The following is a 19,249-nucleotide window of genomic DNA, read 5'->3' on the forward strand; positions in this document are numbered from 1 at the left end:
TTCGCGCAACTTATGCAAACGAAGATAGAGTGGTACACTGCGATGGAAGTCTCATATAGAGCATTTTTCATTGTAATTACATGTGACTTACCTCAACCACCTTGATTTCGTTGACTTGAAACAATATCTTGGGAAATTGCATGTCAATGTATCGCAGTGCCACCTTGAAGGACAAGAGACAATAAGTGAGCCACTGTTGCTTTGGCGTGCAGAATTGCAATAATACAATCATGAGACAAGGCACGTCGAGAGCAGGTCGCTTTAAATTTTTTTATGGCCTTGTTAATTTTAATAACTTATCCTTCACTTGTTTCACTTACTTGAGTTATTTGACTAAATGCCTTTGGAAGGTTTTACATATTCTTTTTCCTCTGGTATTAATTCTCAAGCTTTTTTGTGTCAACTTCATTTTCTAGCATCAGCGGTATATGTTCAACCTAAAGCAAAACTAAAAACTCAGCATCATGCGACGACCTTGTACGTCCTAGTTGGATAGTTCTTATAGCATTAATCAATTTAATTTTCGCCAAACGCATGTGTGCGCGCTGTTTGTGTACAGAAAGTTACTCCTCCAACGTATAATAGCAATCGTGTCAGCAAACACACCTGCTTACAGCGAATGACGTAGTATGTTCACTCAAGAAAATAGGGAAAGAGAAACCTGATTGATAAGGCAACTTTGTATGAATATGCGCCGCATTCACCGTACTGGTTCTCGTAATGGTAGGCGAGGCATTGGCAGAAATGTTCTACCTACGCGTGACAACTTTAAGCAAAGTTCCGCTTAACTACACTCTATAACAAGAACGAGAAGAAAGGAGGTGAACCGAGGGGCCCGATTTTTATTATTCTTATCATAAGAAGCCAACAAACACAGACACCAAAGGAGAACATAGGGGAAATTACTTGTGCTTAATACATGAAAATAAAGGAACGATAAATCAATGGAAATTTATGTGGATGAAAAAGCAACTTACCGCCGGTGGCAACCGAACCCACAACCTTCGCATGTCGCGTGCGATGCTCTACCAATTGAGCTACCACGGCGATATTTCCCCATCCACTTTCTTGGGTATTTATGTGTCCTAGTAGAACCCTGGGAGTGTTAGCCAGCGCCACCACTCATAGACCTTGGCGGCGGACGTGGAACGTCCTTTTTGCCGCAGACGTCACGAGAACGTGATCTTTTTGGGTGAAGGCAACTGGTCAATAAACCCACATACGCTACCTGAAGGCATATATAGCCGGATTCGAGACCCTCGTTATTTAATGAATACCCAAGAAATTGGATGGGGAAACAGCGCCGCGGTAGCTCAATTGGTAGAGCATCGCACGCAAAATGTGAATGTTGTGTGTTTGGTTCTCACCTGCAGCAAGTTGTTTTTTTTCATCCACTTTAATTTCCATTGATTTATCGTTTCTTTATTTTCATTTATTAAGCACAAGTAATTTCTCCTATGTTCTCCTTTGGTGTCAGTGTTTGTTGGCTTCTTATAATATTCTATAACAAGAGTGGCATAAACCTACGCAGACTGACATATGAACTAGCTGGACTACAACATTGCATCTTTTTTTTTTTTGGGGGGGGGGGGAATTCTAAACGTGATGTTGCTGCGCTATGGTCCTTGTGCAATATATTGCGAAAATAATTACCGGCGCTACGATGAATCGCTTCACAATTTTGATGTAGCTAATGGTAGAACTCATTCATTCATTCATTCATTCATTGTGTATTTTTGCTTTCGTTATGAAGGAAAAAATAAACAAAGCATTTTTAGAATCATGGCCAATGGCAAATACGGTACATAATTGTGACACGTGTCCGCAATGAACACGCAACTATCCGCGAAAGAGTCGTCATAATTCATAGTTGTATCAATGTAAACAATACCAGCAAGGTAAGAAAATCACATCTTTCTTTCACAAAATTGAAATACTAAGTCTATTGAAATTTGGTAAAATATGAACAAAAATAAAATCAATGCGGCAGAATGAAAGTATCACTTGCTACGTCACATTGAACTTGCATCTCAAATGACCAGGAAAACATTTCTGGTCGAACCCACATCACTATGACCATGGGCGGCTATGCCCTTAGAATTCAAGCATTGTGGCGACATACTGTATTGCTGAAGACATATTTATTTAGAATCTGTACTGGTCGTTGTGAGACTTTTGTTGCTTCGAGTATAAGTACATACACTGTTCACTGGTATTGTCCCAAGCTGCTATGACACTCGCTTGTCAACGTCGGCCATGAGCATCATGGCATGACGACGAAAGACTTACAAACAAGCGTTGATGTGCTAGGGCTGTCGAAGGCGTTATGATGACGATTGCATGAGAACTGAATGACGACAAATGTACGACGACACTGGCGCGGCAATGACTGAATAACGAAGACTGTATCATGGTGATGGGTTGAAGACGCACTTGGTATAACAAAGACTATGTGACGAAGATAAAGCGATGATGATGCCAGTGGTGTAATCGTATGTGACGATGATGTCCTGATGACCATGGTACAATGAGTTGGATGATGGAGCCAGAATGAGGGCCGTGGAACGACCAAGATGTGATAACGACAATAGCATGGCAATGGATGCACGACGACGACCGCATGACGAATACACAGTGATAATGATGGCATGACGATGGCAAGAAGGCGATAAGGTGATGACGAGGGTATGACGGCGATGGCTATACGACGGCATATGATGACAACATGATGAGAATTGTATGACGAAGCTGCAATGACGACGATTGAATGACCATGACAGCATCACGATGACGGTATCGCGAATAATACATGACGACTGTATGACGACGATGGCTTGACGACGGCGTGACGACAGTAAGATGGCAAAACTGGAATGACGACGATGCAGCAGCTACCATGTCATAAAAACTACGAGCACTTACCTACTTTCCCATTGTATTAGGCAATTTGGTACACTGGTTAAGTGTGAAAGCGGTGACCATGGCTCGACAAAAGTCATGTCAATAAGCTGGAATCACGAATATGAAACGAAAGCGACGGCATCACAACCACATACGGATGGACGGACGGACGGACGGACGGACGAACGGACGGACGAACGGACGGATGGATGGATGGATGGATGGATGGATGGATGGATGGATGGACGGACGGACGGACGGACGGACGGACGGACGGACGGACGGACGGACGGACGGACGGACGGACGGACGGACGGACGGACGGACGGATGGACGGACGGACGGACGGATGGACGGACGGACGGACGGATGGACGGACGGATGTATGGATGGAAGGATGGGCGGCAGACTGACGGATGATGGATGGCAAAGGTGCTTGGAATACCCTAAGAATGCTAACCAATTAAAAACGTTCCATTAGATTTTTCGTTGCTTAGCTAGAAAGTAAACATCATTGTAACAATCGTCATTAGCTGTAAAGAATTTTGTAAACTACTATACTAAAGCCTAACTTCCCATAGATTTTTGCGTGTGGGTAGGATCTGCATTATTTCCTTTGTTATGCCATTGTCCTCGAGAGCAATAACAAAATTCAATAATGACATGCTGCTTCCATTTTTCGGTGAATTATATACTGCCTTTAAGGTACGAGAATATAAAGCAGTGGAAGCTCGAGCAAAAGAAAATTCATCATGCTTTAATTGGTTCGTCTACTGCTGCCCATTAGCAAATGCTTGGCCTGAATTTCGACAGATTTCATCTGCTGAATTAAAATAGGCGGCACACCTCCATTTATTCTATGTCTTTCAGCATCCAAAATTTGCCATGCACGGTGAAGCTGCCTAGGTGATTTCTAATGCATGAGATACATTGGGCCTGATTACATGAAATCCCAAGAGTGCCATGTCATTTCAATTTTTCCCTTGGTGCACCGACGGTCTATCATGCGCCTTTGCTGTTTCAGCTTCATGCATAGCTATACGCGCAAACTATTTGGCATATAAATTAAGAAAATAATTGAGTCGCGGTACATTTTCACAAATAGATGTAGCTAGCCCATACAGCTTATCAAGAAAATTTATCCACTTGCTTGACGTATGACTAAATGTTTCGCGTGCGTGCATCTTATATACTCATATAAACATAATCTTAACTGCTCGTGTGGCACGTTATTCATCCGAGTGCAAAAGTTAGCGGGCTCATACAAATTTACCTAAAGGCTTTGAAGGTATGCATCATATAGTTACCAAACAATTCGTATAAAGCTATCAAACAAAAAATATATCTAAAAAAATACCGCGCAACTCAAAGGTGATTCTGATACTAGATTACTTCTCTGGTACGTATTTTGTTTCCCGCAAATATTCAGTATATATTTTATAATCAAAATGTGAACAAATGAATTCGAAGTTATCACTTCCCAAAAGCACAAAATTGCTTTTCGTACGTAACAACATGCCCATTACGCGCGCCGTAGTGGGAAACTCTTGAACACTTTTGACCATCTGGGGTTCCCCAACGTGTACCTAAATCAAAGTACATTTGCGTTGCTCTATTTTGCCGCCATCACAATACCGTTGTGATGGCCGTCATGAAACACATGACCTCCAACTGTAAATGTTCCATGAATGGTTGTTGCAAAATTTTCCATACATTTTGCGCACCTAGATAAAACCTTCTGTGTAAAGCACTCATTTATGCCCTGTTTACGTGCTGTACTTCCATTTGTGCTGTTTATTCACTAATAAGCGCAGCTGCGGCGTTGTCTTAAAAATGCTTGCGCCTACATACGCTTGCGTTCATTTATTCAAGCTTTTCGAGAAAATACTACAATTACGGCGATCCAGACAACACAACTCACCCAGTTTTGCATTGCAGCAATGTACTCAATGAGATCCAGTGTGTTATTAAACGCGCTCGCATATTTTCTGCCCACCATAAAGCACATTTCCACGGTAAATTCTTTAGGTGCTCTCGGCATCACTTTTGCGTCTCCTGAAAAAGCGACTTTCAGTAAAGATTTTCTTGTCTAATTTAAAAGATCAGGGCCCAGATCCACAATAACAGTGCTACGCTCTGGGACAAAATTTCCACAAATCTTGACGCAGGACATGCAATTATCGAAGGGGGCCAGCCAATGGCAATGAACAATTGCGAACGTACAGCTTTGTTATGCCGGCCCCAGAGCTCTAAAATAAATAATTAATGCGCTCACTTAACATTCACAGCATTATTGTTTATTATTGTTGTCATTAACTATTAGTTGCTGTTAGTATCGCTAATCTCCACTAAAAATTCGGAAAATATATAGAAAGAAAGGTGCATTCACGTTCTAACAATCGCAATGCCGAGAAGGCACCGCGGTGTTGGTTTGCGCTGTTGTTACATTGTCGAAATTGTAAATAAAATAGGATTCACGGTGTTCGCGTTCTATGTGAGGGAAAGCCTTGCTTTTCAGTAACGTTAGCTTGGTAGGGTTAGAAGTGTGACATTTTGATTTCATATTTTGCCGTAGTGGAAGGCCGGGGACCAAATACACATGAGAACGATGACAGTTCAACGCGATCCCGAAGAAACTGTGCCTATCGTGTGCATTGCATTTTAGATGCTACATAATCAAGAATATGATAACATGTATTTAAGCGATTTGCCTAAGCAGCGACTTCACTAACCACATGAACCTCATCGCACGCACCTCATAGCACCTGTGTTCCCCATAATGCCAGCTTGCTGCATCAACCAGTTTGCTACGCGAAATTTAGAGGAAATATCGCACTATCAATGCACACTCGATACGACTACTACAGTAAAACGTTACCCGACCACTATATAAGCACGTTCATCTGAAGTGATGCTCGCTGTGGGACGGAATATATAAAAGGTTCACCGTTGAATGATAATGTAACGATTAATAACGTACGTGTCTTATTGCTGCTACAGCTTAAATGGTAAAAGTGGGTACCCGCACTTCGCGTCAAGACAAAGTTTTTTTGTAAGATGGCCCAACATTCTCTTCACACGGTTGCACAGTCTCGTTGTTTCAAGTGCGCCACGTTTCTTTAAAGCGGAGATGCTTTTCTGTGCTATTGCAAAGGCTGATAGGATTCCTACGAGGCGATGGTACCCGGCCATCCACAACACATGTTAGCAAAGTAGGCGGGGTTCATTCTTGCAGATAGGCTGGCGTTTGCTGCCTAGGAGGGCACAATTTATTATCCATTTGTTGATACGTGAAGACATTCTCACGCTCTGGTTAATCCCGCTGCATATAAGTAGACTAGCGATTTGTGTTTTGAGATCAAGTCGCTAACGCGATGTTCAATATAGGAAAAACAAAATTTTGACGTTTCTTTTTTTTATCTCACTGGGCTAAGCCAACAGACGTGATGGCATCAAAAGTTTGCTACATCTACGTCTCTTTCCTCTATGTCATTATTTCTGCATAGGAAAATTTTTCAACCTTGTGACCCATTAGACAGCTAAGCAGGTCTGTCACGCGAGGTTCACTTACAAATATTACACTTATTAAGACACCGAATATATGGGCACTCCAGGCAAATTTATGGCCTCAGTCATTCAGTAATGTTCGAAATACATACGAGGAGTTTTCCTTAATTTTAACCAAGGATTTAAAAAAAAGTGGCTGACCACATCTGAATGAAACCAATGCCATATATAGTTCGTCCTCATATGGCACTTCTTAGAGTATACTTTTACATTCCGCTTAAATATTTGATTAGGCCAGATCAATTATGCAAATCATTATTATTCAATTTAGGGTCAAGTGTGTTTTTAAGCTGGGGGGTAATTGAGAAACGACCAATGCGATGTTTTGTGGCAACGTCCATGCTGCATGTTGATTTTTTTTTCTTCCTTTTTTGCATTGGCGTTTAAAGAAAACCTGCGAAATATACCAGTGCCCTCAACCACGCTTCAAGCGAACGGACGTGGAACTCTTTGACATTGGCTTCACAGAGCATCAGCATATTGGGCGGTGGCACACAGAAAGAAAGCACCGTCGTGCCTGATAAGCGATAGGATCAAGGTACGATTGAGAACGCTGCAATACGATATCGCATGAGCACGGTCTAGTGGTTTTATTTCACATTTCGCGGAATTTCTTTAAACGCCGACAAAAATCACCATACAGCTTCTACCATCGTGGGCAAATGAAACGCGAATAGCGGAGCGCGTGGCCGATAGTCCAATCAGCGCAACCTACTGGTCATGCTCAATTCAGGCGGTGAGTGCGAGAGTACGTGTTTCACTGCGATATGTTCGACCGCAGTTTCCTGTGTGCTAGTTTTGTCATACCGCTGCAACGGCGTGCCTGCTCGTGCCACGCGGTTTTGCCTAAAGGCAGCCCGCAATTGCGAGACGAACATATGCTTTGCTCACTATCAAGCGTGGCTTTTGCTTTGTGCATTTATTTTTGCCACCATCGTCTCCTCCCTAGCACCGGCGCTTTAGCTGCTGGAAGGCAACACTGCTCATGCCACTCACTTGTACCGTTAAAAACGCCGTTTGTACAGGAGCGGGATGATGTTGCCGTATCGGCGCTATTGTGTATAACTGCCGGACCCGGTGTTCCTAAGGCCATTAGAACCCAGCCATGCCTGATGTGTCGAAAGAATACAGAATTCAGATGATTGCTATTTACCGGTACAATGTGCCGCAACGTGACATTGCCAGCATTACAGGCCGCCAGTTGTCGACTGTTAATCGGATTCTCGACGCGTAGCGTGACGAGGGGCGGCTTGGAAGACTACCTCGTGGACACAGACGTCGAGGTACGACAGAGGACCAGGATTTTCAAACCGTGGCATGCACAGCTAAAGCCCCACCGGCGCGCCGCACAAGCTGTGCGCCAGTGCGGTGGTATGACAAAACTAGCGCGCAGGAAACTGCGGTCGAACATATCTCAGTGGGACACGTACTCTCGCACTCACCACCCGAATTGAGCATGGCCAGCAGGTTGCGCTGATTGTACTATCGGGTATGCGCTCCGCTGTTGGCATTTCATTTGTCCACGATTGTACGTTGCTACAAAAAAAAATTGGATAAACCATTTCAGAGCCCCCTCTACTACTTAACTACACGCACTTCGCCCTAAAGTTAATGTTGAAAATTTTGCAGAATTGACCTGGTTAATTTACTAATTAGGCGAAATATCAAAAGGTCTCCGACAATTAGGATGCAGCCTACTGCGAAATTTGAGTGCAGCTCGACACGTGTTGTCATTTTATGAGTGTGGGTTCGGCTTCCACCTCTGGCAAAGTGCCTTTTTGAAAACAGTTCCATTTTATAATTCTATCTCTAGAATAAAAGCCGCAGTTAATTTGGACGCTCTCCCTATCTTAAGTCTTTTTTTGAGGTCTGTGAACATGCTAATGTTCTTGCAGTTTACCAACCTTATAAAATATAATTGTTAACTTGCTTTTTCTACATAATGTTCTTTTCTTGGAGGCTGGGAAGCAGAGGTCAAAAGAAAATATCCCTTTCCTGTAGATTATAGACAACATATCCCTCAGCGTCCGGCAATGTTTTTAGGTTTAACACGAAACACGAAATCAGCTTCACTTTTAACACGAAATCAGCTTCAATTGTTTTTAGATTAAATTTCAAAGAATTATCAGCCCAACGAATTAGTAGCCCGGTCTCTCTTGAAGAGCCGCTGTTGCGGTGGTAGCGTTTTCTATAGAGCACGCCTCCAGGCCCTTACTTACGAAGTGCTCTGATGAGTCAGTATTGCTACTGACAGCGATACATTTTAGCATATCACTTCTTCACAACATGTCTTTTATTTTCGTGCAACATATCAATGCATACGCTATGAATCATGTTCATAATTTCCCGTAAGTGTATATTTTACGCACAATATAGCTAATGTTCTTGGGCCATTGTACAGCAGCGTCACACATTGACCACACCATCGACCACATGATACCATTATTTGGCCTTCGTTGGCCTACCTGGCCCCCTGCACCTTAAAACTTCATTATTATCATACTTTATTGAATTATATGCAGTTTATGGTATAACGCATTATCAAGCTCGAAGGCAATGTCTTTCTACAATGGCCTCTTACATTCTTCGTTTTTGTTTAAATGCAATGCCGAATGCAGAATCAAATAAACTTGTTGCGGGCCAGAACCACGATATCATTATGGAGCACACCACAGTCCGGAACTGAGGATTGATTTGGCCACCTAAGGTTCTATAACATGGACCTAATGCAAAGTACACAGGTATTGTTGCATTTCCGCCAATATAAAAGATGGCTACATATGAATTGACAGAGCCATTCAGTTCCAGATTGAACAATGCACGTTACGTACTTTTCCTTTTTCTGCAGAACCAATTGAGGAACAAAAATTTTGCTTACCAAAGTCCCTAGACTCACAGTACAAGGGGATGGGATCTTCAATATCTTCGCTGCCACCTAGAAGAAAAAGTACAAAAATACAAGAATACTTAAGAACCGTAGCTGATTTTCTTTTCTTTTTCTGCATTGAGCATCGCCTACGGACTCCCTCCACTCAGAGCCCGGGGAACTCCTTTGGATAAGCATGTAGTGAGAGCTTTTACAAGTGTAGCAGCTCTAAGAGCTCACTCGCCTGGTCACTTTGATGTCCGTCTACGTAATGGGTGGCCGTCGCTGGAATTCAATCATGCTTTCAGGAATCTTACAAATAAACAAGACAATTATAATATATTTTATCCTCTCTGTAAGCTTCCTTTTATAGGGTTACATGCAGCTTAGAAATAGGTTAGCAACGATCGAATAGTGTTTCATGCTCGCAGTCTGTTATTTTCTTGAAGAAATCAAACGAATTCTGCCGCGTTTTATCACGTGACGTCATTGTGCCTAATAAACTTCATGGCCAAACGATGTTGATGGGGGTGGAGTCAAATCAGATGAGCGAACTGCAAAGCATCGAGAGAAATAGTACGGTATCATTTAGGTATCAGAATTTTCTTGGAATAATCACTTGGTCTTGCGGGATACGCTTCCACTATTCTGCGTCAGTCCTGGCTTCGGAAACTTCAAAAAGCTGGGCGTTTTATTCTGGTGTTTGACGACGGGAACAAAAAATAGTTAACAATGTGGAGCCAAATACATCGAATACAGACTTCCTACAAAAAGAAATGGGGGCTTACTTTCATCGGACGTTGGTGGTGAACTTTCCGGGATTTCTGTGATCTCATGTGCAGTGTCTCCAGTACTGGAACGACTTGACACTGCCACTGGGGCTATCCTAAACTTGTGAGCGAGAATTCCTCGCTGAAATGTTGAGCATTGTAAAGGGGAGATATCTTTACGTTAAGCTTGGCTAAGAATGCAAAACGTCATAAAAATACCACAGAAGTATAAAAAATTATGTTATAATTTGCAAGTACATTCCCTCTACCTAGTGTAAATTACACAAATCATTGCCTAATAAGTAATCATCTGGTGGGCAAACATAAAGCACAGTGCGCTATGTACACGCCAATGCACTTGTTCAGCGACTGTTTCTGCAATTTGCGTACACAAATTAAGAAAACCAAAACAAGGCTATTATGTAACACTTCATGCTTGAAGTAACCAACCTAGAGACGTATTCTGGGAAGGTCATATTCGCCGATATCACTTTCACTGTGCGCTTACTGGCTGGTTGAGCAAAACTGGATGACTTGATTTACTGGCTTAGCACGACGTCATGCAAAGGCGGTAGTATCACAACCTCGGTCCCGACATGGGACTAGCCAGGCAGGTGGCAACACCTTGAACGGGACCAGAATAAATGTTTTTTCCTCCTCCTCCTCCCTCCTCCCCTACCGAAAGTGATCGTCCGAGAATACGTCCCCTGTAAACTATGTGAAAGAGCGGCGAGTGTAAGGGCACTCCCATTCGTCGATCCCTCGTCGACCAAGCGGTGACGATGCGTCTGGTTTCTCTTTTCTTGAATTGAAATGCACTCTGTCTCTAGAAACACTCTAATCTACAGCGCCGACCTTACTTGCTCCGTCAGCGGCATAATACAAAAGCGTCAGTGGCGCCGGCTACGTGAATACGCGCTGTTTGTCGGTGTATTTCTCATCGCAATAAAAATTGGACAACGCATCGCCTTCACCCCAGGAGTACGGGAGGAGTTATTTTTTTCACTAGATCGGTGCACCGTAATGCAGGCCTATCTATACTGCAGTTATATAGCGTATAACTAGGTGACCTTGGTAGTCCATTTGGTATTGCATAAAAAACAGCAATTTCGAGAAATCAAAGAAGAACTGCGAATTCGTCAATCCCCGCCATATTGTAACATTAAAACATTCGCTCTATCACTCACTCTAAACACCGACCTGAATTTTGTGTTTACAACTTTTTTACTTGACTGGGATGTATAGATGATATGTCGTAGATCCAGCATTTATTCTCTGCGTTCTTGCTACAGAACCAAGGGGCTCCACGAATAGAAAATTTTCGCCGAAGAGGAAAATTTAACAAAATGAGTATAGCAGTGACACATTCATAAGAAGTTTCGCCTAAGCAATAAAGGGGGGAAATCACCAGCGTAAATAGAAAAGTCACAATACGGAACTTTGCGTGGTTTGAACACGCCTAGTTGAACGCATTCATGTATCTACAAGGCACGTTCATATTTGTAAAAAAAAGTATAGGCAAGTAAACTGAGTCCTTGTATCTTTAAAAATTCGGTGATAACCTATCGGTAAGCTAATACTGACAAATAACCAATGGAAGAACACCAAAGCAGACACAAGTGGAAGGGATAACGAATGAATGGGTCATTTATACAACTTAATTTTGAGCGTGCTTGATGCTCAAAATCTAACATGCATCTAGATATACTAGTGCCGATTTCACCAGGATATACAAAGAGAAATTCTGGAGCTGCTTGTGTATTAAAAATATACGCATGAGCTTTTATAGAACGCAATGCCGGAATTTACTTTGCGGATCTTACCACGTGTAGCCGGCCTCCTGCACTGTTAACGATCAGAGACGACGTATGCGTGATATCATGATACAAGTTCCTTTGCAGTTCTTCCCCGTTTAGCTGGTGAGAAAACACATTTATGTAGAGCTATACAGAATAGCAGAAATACATTTCTGGCAGAGGCTGCTAGAGAAAAGGCAATAGTACTAATGGTGTTTACAGGTTCACATTATGTGTTCAATGACCGTACTGAAACATAAAAGCAATCATGAAGCATCATGCTAGGAAAGCCACAAAAAAGTAGTTAGTCATTGCTTTCTCCTACCAGAAACATTAGAGGGGCAGCCTAATTATAAAGCATCATGTTAAAAGAAAAGTCACTGAGGACATGGTTCTGCAATTGGTAGCTTCCATTATCGCGCGACAGCATTAGATTATGTTGTGCATAAAAAAGCGAATAATTTTCATACATGATACACTGGCAGCCTATGAGTCAGTGTGGAGGAAATTGGCTTCATTGAACTCTCTATCAGTATGTGTTACCCGTGGTTAATATATTGCGGTTGAGTTATTTCGGGGCATTCTTCAACTCTAGGGAAACAACGGTTAAACAAATACGCCTAAAAGGAAGCTCCATGAACCCTTAAATTTGATATGGATGAAATGGCTTTTCACTATGCTGGCTTGATTGTCTTCAGCACACATGTCTCTGCTGACTTAAGGAGATACGACAAAGGTATGGAGTTTAGTGAGCTTATTGATATACAAGCTTGAAAATTGTGCGTACGTAGCAAGATGGCGAGACCGAAATACATTAGTCTTAATGGTGAATTCATTTAGCATAGCCTCAGCAGCAGTATTTAGCCTACTTAGATATGAGCTGGCCGGTCAACGAAGACAGGTCCTAAGATTTGCTTTATTATTGGAAATTCCCGACCCGCCGTGGTTGCTCAGTGGCTATGATGTTGGGCTGCGAAGCACGAGGTCGCGTGATCGAATGCCGGCCACGGCGGCGACATGCCGATAGGGGCAAAATGCGATAAACTCCCATGTATTTAAATTTAGGCGCACATTAAAGAACCCCAGGTGGCCGAAATTTTCGGAGTTCACCACTAGGGCGGGCCTCATAATCATATCGTGCTTTTAGCAAGTATAACCCCGTAATTTAATATAAATTCCCGCTTAGTCAAAAAGACTTACCGCACCTTGTGCGCGAGGAAAGAGAACCTAGTAGCTCATATTGCGAAAAAAATACACTTAATTCCTTGAGTAACAAATCAGCTGATGGCGAGGATGACATTAAAGCCCAGCCTATTAAAGCAGTTGCTCCCATAACCTGGGGCCCCATGGTACACATTCGTAACAGTATATTATCAAGTGGAATTTTTCCTAAGACACCGAAAATAGCTCGTGTCGCTGTAATCCCTAAGGGTGGAAAACACAATGACTTGAATAAATATAGACCAATTTCGGTATTGCCGGTATTTTCCAAAGTGGCTTAACGTATTATATATAAGTGTCTGTATAGTTTTTTTCTGGATAAAGGCGTTATATCGGATAAGCAGTATGGTTTTCAGAAGAATGAAGTTACCGAAATGGCATTATTAAGAGTCCGAGATAGAATAATAAATAACATCGAAGAAAGAAACTTTACCATTGGTATATTCCTAGATTTTTGCAAGGCTTTTGATAGCATAAAACATAATATATTAGTAGAGAAACTCCAAGTTTATGGCATTAGAGGCATAGCATTAGAACTTATGCATAGCTACCTTGAATCTAGATTTCAGTACACTTCCTTGAAAGGTTACAGTTCTGAAAAGAGCATGATTAAATATGGGATACCACAAGGCTCCATTTTAGGGTCATTATTATTTATTATTTACATAAATGACCTAACTAACATTCCATTGACAGAGGAAATCATACTGTACGCTGATGACACTAATGTCTTTTTTTTCGGAGCAGACCTTCACGAACTAGAAGTTACCGCAACCCATTGGTTACAAGAACTTAGCGAGTGGCTCTATCTAAATAAACTTGACCTAAATGCAAAAAAAAAACGAAATTCACAGTTTTTTATTCCAAGAATAGGCAAACAGATTACGATGTAAAGCTTTTTTATTCTGGATCGCAACTTGAACATGTCTCAAGCCATTCGTTTCTGGGTGTTACGAGAGAGAGAGAGAATGAAGAGGAAAGGCAGGGAGGTTAACCAGATATGAGTCTCCGGTTTGCTACCCTACACTGGGGATGGGGGATAGGGGTTACAAAGATGACAGAGAGGAAAACGCTAAAAAAAGAAAAAAAACAAAAAAAAACCACGCAATGATGGAGGTACACACACAAAAGGCGTTCCAGTTAAAGTCGGTCACACAGGCCGGTAGAACGCAAAAAGCGCAATAGCGCTTGCACAGCCTTCTTCTGTGACGGTAGGTCGTTTCGATGTTGCAGAATTCTTTTTTCGGATAGCGGTTGGTTGTCCAGTTGGTCAAATTCCTGGCTGAGGCATGCCCTCTGTGGACTGTACTGCGGGCAGGTGCACAAAATATGGCCAATTGATTCTTCATGGCCGCAGTGGTCACAGGTTGGGCTGTCAGTCATCCCTATGCGGAATGCATAGGCTTTAGTAAAGGCAACGCCCAACCAAAGTCGATATAAAAGCGTGGCGTCTCTACGGCGAAGCTGTGATGGCGCTCGAAGACTTAGTGTTGGATCAAGTGAGTACAGTCGCGTGTTTCTTAAATGTGGCTCGTTCCATTGCGACGCGGTGCACTGCCGAGCAAGTAGGCGGAGCTTCCGTGCTGCGTCAGTTCTAGAATGAGGAATTGGGACGTGGCGCTCCTCAGTATGGGCTGAGCGGGCAGCGTGATCCGCCCGTTCATTGCCGATAATCCCGCAGTGACTTGGAAGCCACTGAAAAGTTATCTCATGGCCTGCTTCACTTATGTGTTGCAACGTCTCTGTAATATGGACTATTAGTTGTTCGTGTGGTCCGCGTCGTAAAGGTGACAGTAGAGACTGCAGTGCCGCCTTCGAATCGCAGAATATTGTCCATTTATGTGGTGGTTCATCACCAATTTGATCAAGGGCAGTAAAGAGCGCTGCGAGCTCTGCAGCCGTCGATGTTGTCGCGTGGGTCGTCTTAAATTTAATTGTTGTAGCTTTCGCTGGTATGACGATTGCCGCCGCGGAGCTACTTGGAAGGACAGATCCATCAGTGTAAATATGCGTAGAATCACGGTAGTTCTCGTACAAATGTAGTAGCGTGAGCTGTCTAAGGGCTGGCGATGATAGATCAGCTTTTTTCGAGATACCAGGTATTGTGAGGGTGATTTTTGGCTGAGCGAGGCACCATGGAGGAATCGAAGGTCTCGCAGCCGGGGTGAAACAAGCTGGCAATGATTCATCATATGCCGTTATCGTCCGGCTGAAAGATGTGTGTGGTCTGTCCGCTGTTAGGGAGGCCAAGTGGTGACGAGGAGTCCTGGTCAGATGCCTTATATGGGTCCTGAGTACTTCAATTTCAATGTGGGTCCTGACAAGGTGATCTCCAGCGATTGCTATCGTAGCCACTGTTGAAGCACTCTTAGGCAGGCCTAGACAGATCCGGAGCACTTGACCCTGAAGACTTTGTATTGTGCGTAGATTTGTTTTACCTGTGTTGATCATTGCTGGCAAGCTGTATCGCAGAAATCCTAGGAAAAGCAACCTGTACAGTTGCAACATCGCACTTGGCGACATTCCCCAGGTCTTGCCAGCTAAAAACTTGAGGAGGTGACAGATGCCTGTCAACCGTTTTTTCATGTATGATACGTGTGGGCTCCATGACAAGCCCCTGTCAATTATGACACCTAGGAACCTGTACGATCGGACCCATCGTATTATTTGGCCATTTATCATTACACTGTAGTTGGCCATGGGTTTGCGCGTAAATGGCACTAGTGCGCATTTCTCTGAGGAAATTTCCAGGCCTCGATTACGAAGGTAGAGAACAGTTTGTGTGGCGGCTCTCTGAATTCTCGCTCGTAACTGTAGGCGTGTTACTGCAGACGTCCATATGCAGATGTCATCGGCGTACATTGATAGCCTGACTGTAGTTGGCACGTGCTCAAGGAGAGCAATCAGTGTTAGATTAAATAACACAGGGCTAAGGACACCGCCCTGGGGGACGCCTCGGTAGCTGTAATGTAGAGAAGTATGGCCTTCTTCGGTGCTTACAAAAAAGGATCGCATGGATAAATAACTCCGTATCCATTTAAACATCCGACCACCCACTCCTACCTCTGCGAGAGCAGAGAGGACGGCTTCATGCGTAACGTTGTCATACGCCCCTTTAACGTCGAGGAATAAAGAAGCGCAGAGACGCTTACGGCATTTCTCATGTTGAACGTAGGTGACCAGGTCGACGACGTTATCGATCGATGATCGACCGCGTCGGAAGCCCGCCATGGCATCTGGGTAGGTGTTGTGGTATTCCAAGTACCACTCCAGGCGTCCTAGGACCATCCTCTCCATTACTTTGCCCACGCAGCTCGCCAACGCGATCGGGCGATATGATGAGAGTTCCAACGGCGACTTGCCAGGCTTCAGCAGTGGAACAAGGCGACTTGTCTTCCAGGTTGTTGGTAGTGTGCCATCTGTCCAAGAGTCATTGTACACCTCAAGGAGAAGTCCTCTCGCTCGCTCCCCCAGGTGACACAGAGCTCGGTAGGAAATTCCGTCAGGTCCTGGCGCGGAAAACGGATGAGCAAGTGCTAGCACTTATTAGGCCCTTAATGAATGCCATTCGCGTGTTGCTAAGCAACATGCACACACCGTCTGCCAGAAGTGCGCTTCAAGTACTGGACGCTCTGAGTCCGGTGCTTGCAACCCTTGAGTAGACCATGGCTCCACAGCCACGGTCTTTTAGGGAAGAGGTCCGACAAGCAGCTATTTTTCAGTGGAATGCGCGCGGACTCAGAGCGCGCCTTTCGGATTTCCGTCGCTTCGTGTACGCCAATATGTTTCCCATTATGGTCATTTGCGAGCCGAACTTATCGAACACAATCAGGCTTTCTGGATATGAATTATTTATGTCGTCAACTATTTATGAAAACAGTAAGGTTTTGGTGTGTATTCGCCGTGACCTCACCTACACTCATCAGCCTCTACCACCTAATGACTATAATCAATATATATGCCTAAACGTAAGAAAAAAGAATTTGGTGTTTACTTTTGTGGGCGCCTACATATCTCCGTCAAGGCGATTTGATTACAAAAGACTCCAAGACATCCTTTCTTCAACCTCCAATCCCTGGGTCATCATTGGAGATTTCAACGCCCATCATACACTCTGGGGAAGTCCGATGATCAACGCAAGAGGCAGAGCTCTGGTATCTTTCGCCTCCAGTAATGAACTTTGGCTGTTGAATGATGGAAGTCCTACCTTCTTACGTGGCTCCACCTACAGCAGCTGTCTTGACTTGGCTTTCGTCTCATGAAGCCTTGTCAGAGGTGCAGGGTGGTTTGCGGACATAGAGACGCACGGAAGCGACCACATTCCCACGTACATCAAGATCAGAGGATTGTCCCCTTCCAAAATACGGGATACGATCCAAAGAGTGGACTGGCCTAAATTTCAGTCTATTATGGAAGAACGCTGCGACGCCAAACCATCTTTCGACTTGGAAGAAGCAATCAAGAGCGCGGTGCAAGACACTATGCGCACTCTCACATGCTCTTCGAAACTGAACGAATTTGATGTGGAACTAGAACGACTTCGAGCAATCCGACGACGTGCTGAACGAAGATACCGACGTACGAAAACAGTGGACGATTTACGGACCGCCAGGCGCACGCAAAAGAAGATACAGCGCCGGTTAGACAAGCTCGAATCGCTACGTTGGAATGCCTTCTGTGAGTCGCTAGATCCACGCAAGCCTTTATCGCAACTATGGAGAACGGTGCGCGGTCTCCGGACACTCCCCGTACAGCGATTCCCATTCAAGGCGCTTGCCCTCTCTCAAAAGAGATCGGAGATTGACGTGGCAGAGGATTTCTGCGCCAGATTATCCGGCCAACTCACGGCTACCAACATTCGATCGCCTTCGAGTAACTGTCCGCCACCACGTGATCACCGGATGGATCTGCCATTCTCAATCCACGAACTTAAGGCAGCATTAGCTTTGTATAGCCGCACATCAGCGCCAGGACCTGGGTGTTACATTTCACAAAAACCTAAGCTGGACAGAACACATAAATAAGGTACGCACTAAGGTTGCACGATCTGTTGGCTTGCTACAACGGATCCGATGCATTGTGCCTATCGGGCTTGTCATACAATTCTACTTTTCGTTTGTGCACTCGCATCATAGCTACTGCCTCTTAGTATGGGGAAACGGGAATAAAACAGATATAGAAAAAATGGCAGTTTTGCAACGGCGAGCTGTCCGGTTACTGAACTTCTCGAAACAATACATAGGATCTTCTATACAAATGATGCGCTACAACATTTCTAATATTAGAGACTCTTACAAAACAAAGGTCTGCATACGGCTATTTAAGGAGATCTCCAGCAACAGGGAACTGTTTTCAACTCTTTACCTGAGTAGAGACACAGGATTCAACCTACGTCACACATCAATAGTAATAAAGAAAGCAAGGACAAAATATGGCACGCAAACGATCGAATATGAAACCGTTTCTTTATGTAATATGTACCCTAACATTGTTGACGAAGCTGTAAATTCTAGAACAATTCAGAAATTTGAACATGCAATACAAAACATATTATTTTCTGATCACTGTGTGTTTAACGAATGTTAATAACGTTTCTTTGTTTAATATCAATAGTAATGTTATTAATGTTCTATTCTGAATGTATAATTTTTGTTAATAACAGGTTGTTCTTATTTTTCCTGTGCTGTATTTATTCAGTTACTTGCTATTTGGCAAACGGTTGATACTTTTCATTGTGTTTAAAATTTTGCTGTAAATAGTTTTGAAGTTTTGTGTCATATTAGTTGTACTTTGTTATCACTTGACTGGTACTTCTGCTGCTCCAGCGAGGTAAAGGCCTTAGTCAGAGGATTACGCCCTCCTTTTGCCTTACCTTGCGGGCAAACCTTGTATTTATGCTGCCCAAATAAAACTTTGTACTTTGTAAAAAAAAAACAAGTAGCGTTTTCTGAAGCGGAACCAGCATCCTAATATTTTTCTGAACAGAAGATTAACAGTAATTTCAGTGATTTCATCACTTCTGTCCTACATATTTTTGGTAGTTCCGAGATGTGGTGTCACCTCGCCCAACGTACCATGCCATAACTTTTGAACAGTGTTATTAGCCTAAAACATTGAAGTCAGTATAA

General features: G+C 43.4%; 1 protein-coding gene across 1 annotated transcript in view; it reads right to left on the reverse strand.

Moving 5' to 3' along the window:
- The window catches only part of LOC135912091 (venom metalloproteinase antarease TserMP_A-like), a 79,596-nt gene that overhangs the window by 39,291 nt on the left and 21,056 nt on the right, over positions 1 to 19,249 (reverse strand). Inside the window, exons 3-7 of the mRNA XM_065444472.2 lie at positions 11,928 to 12,020; positions 10,123 to 10,246; positions 9,347 to 9,403; positions 4,823 to 4,956; positions 92 to 163 (exon numbers count right to left, since the gene is read on the reverse strand). Of these exons, the coding sequence (XP_065300544.2) occupies positions 92 to 163; positions 4,823 to 4,956; positions 9,347 to 9,403; positions 10,123 to 10,246; positions 11,928 to 12,020 (480 nt within the window). The remainder of the gene's footprint in view (positions 1 to 91; positions 164 to 4,822; positions 4,957 to 9,346; positions 9,404 to 10,122; positions 10,247 to 11,927; positions 12,021 to 19,249) is intronic.

The sequence above is a fragment of the Dermacentor albipictus genome, chromosome 10, assembly GCF_038994185.2.
Source record: "Dermacentor albipictus isolate Rhodes 1998 colony chromosome 10, USDA_Dalb.pri_finalv2, whole genome shotgun sequence".
In the NCBI taxonomy this organism is placed as follows: Eukaryota; Metazoa; Arthropoda; class Arachnida; order Ixodida; family Ixodidae; genus Dermacentor; species Dermacentor albipictus.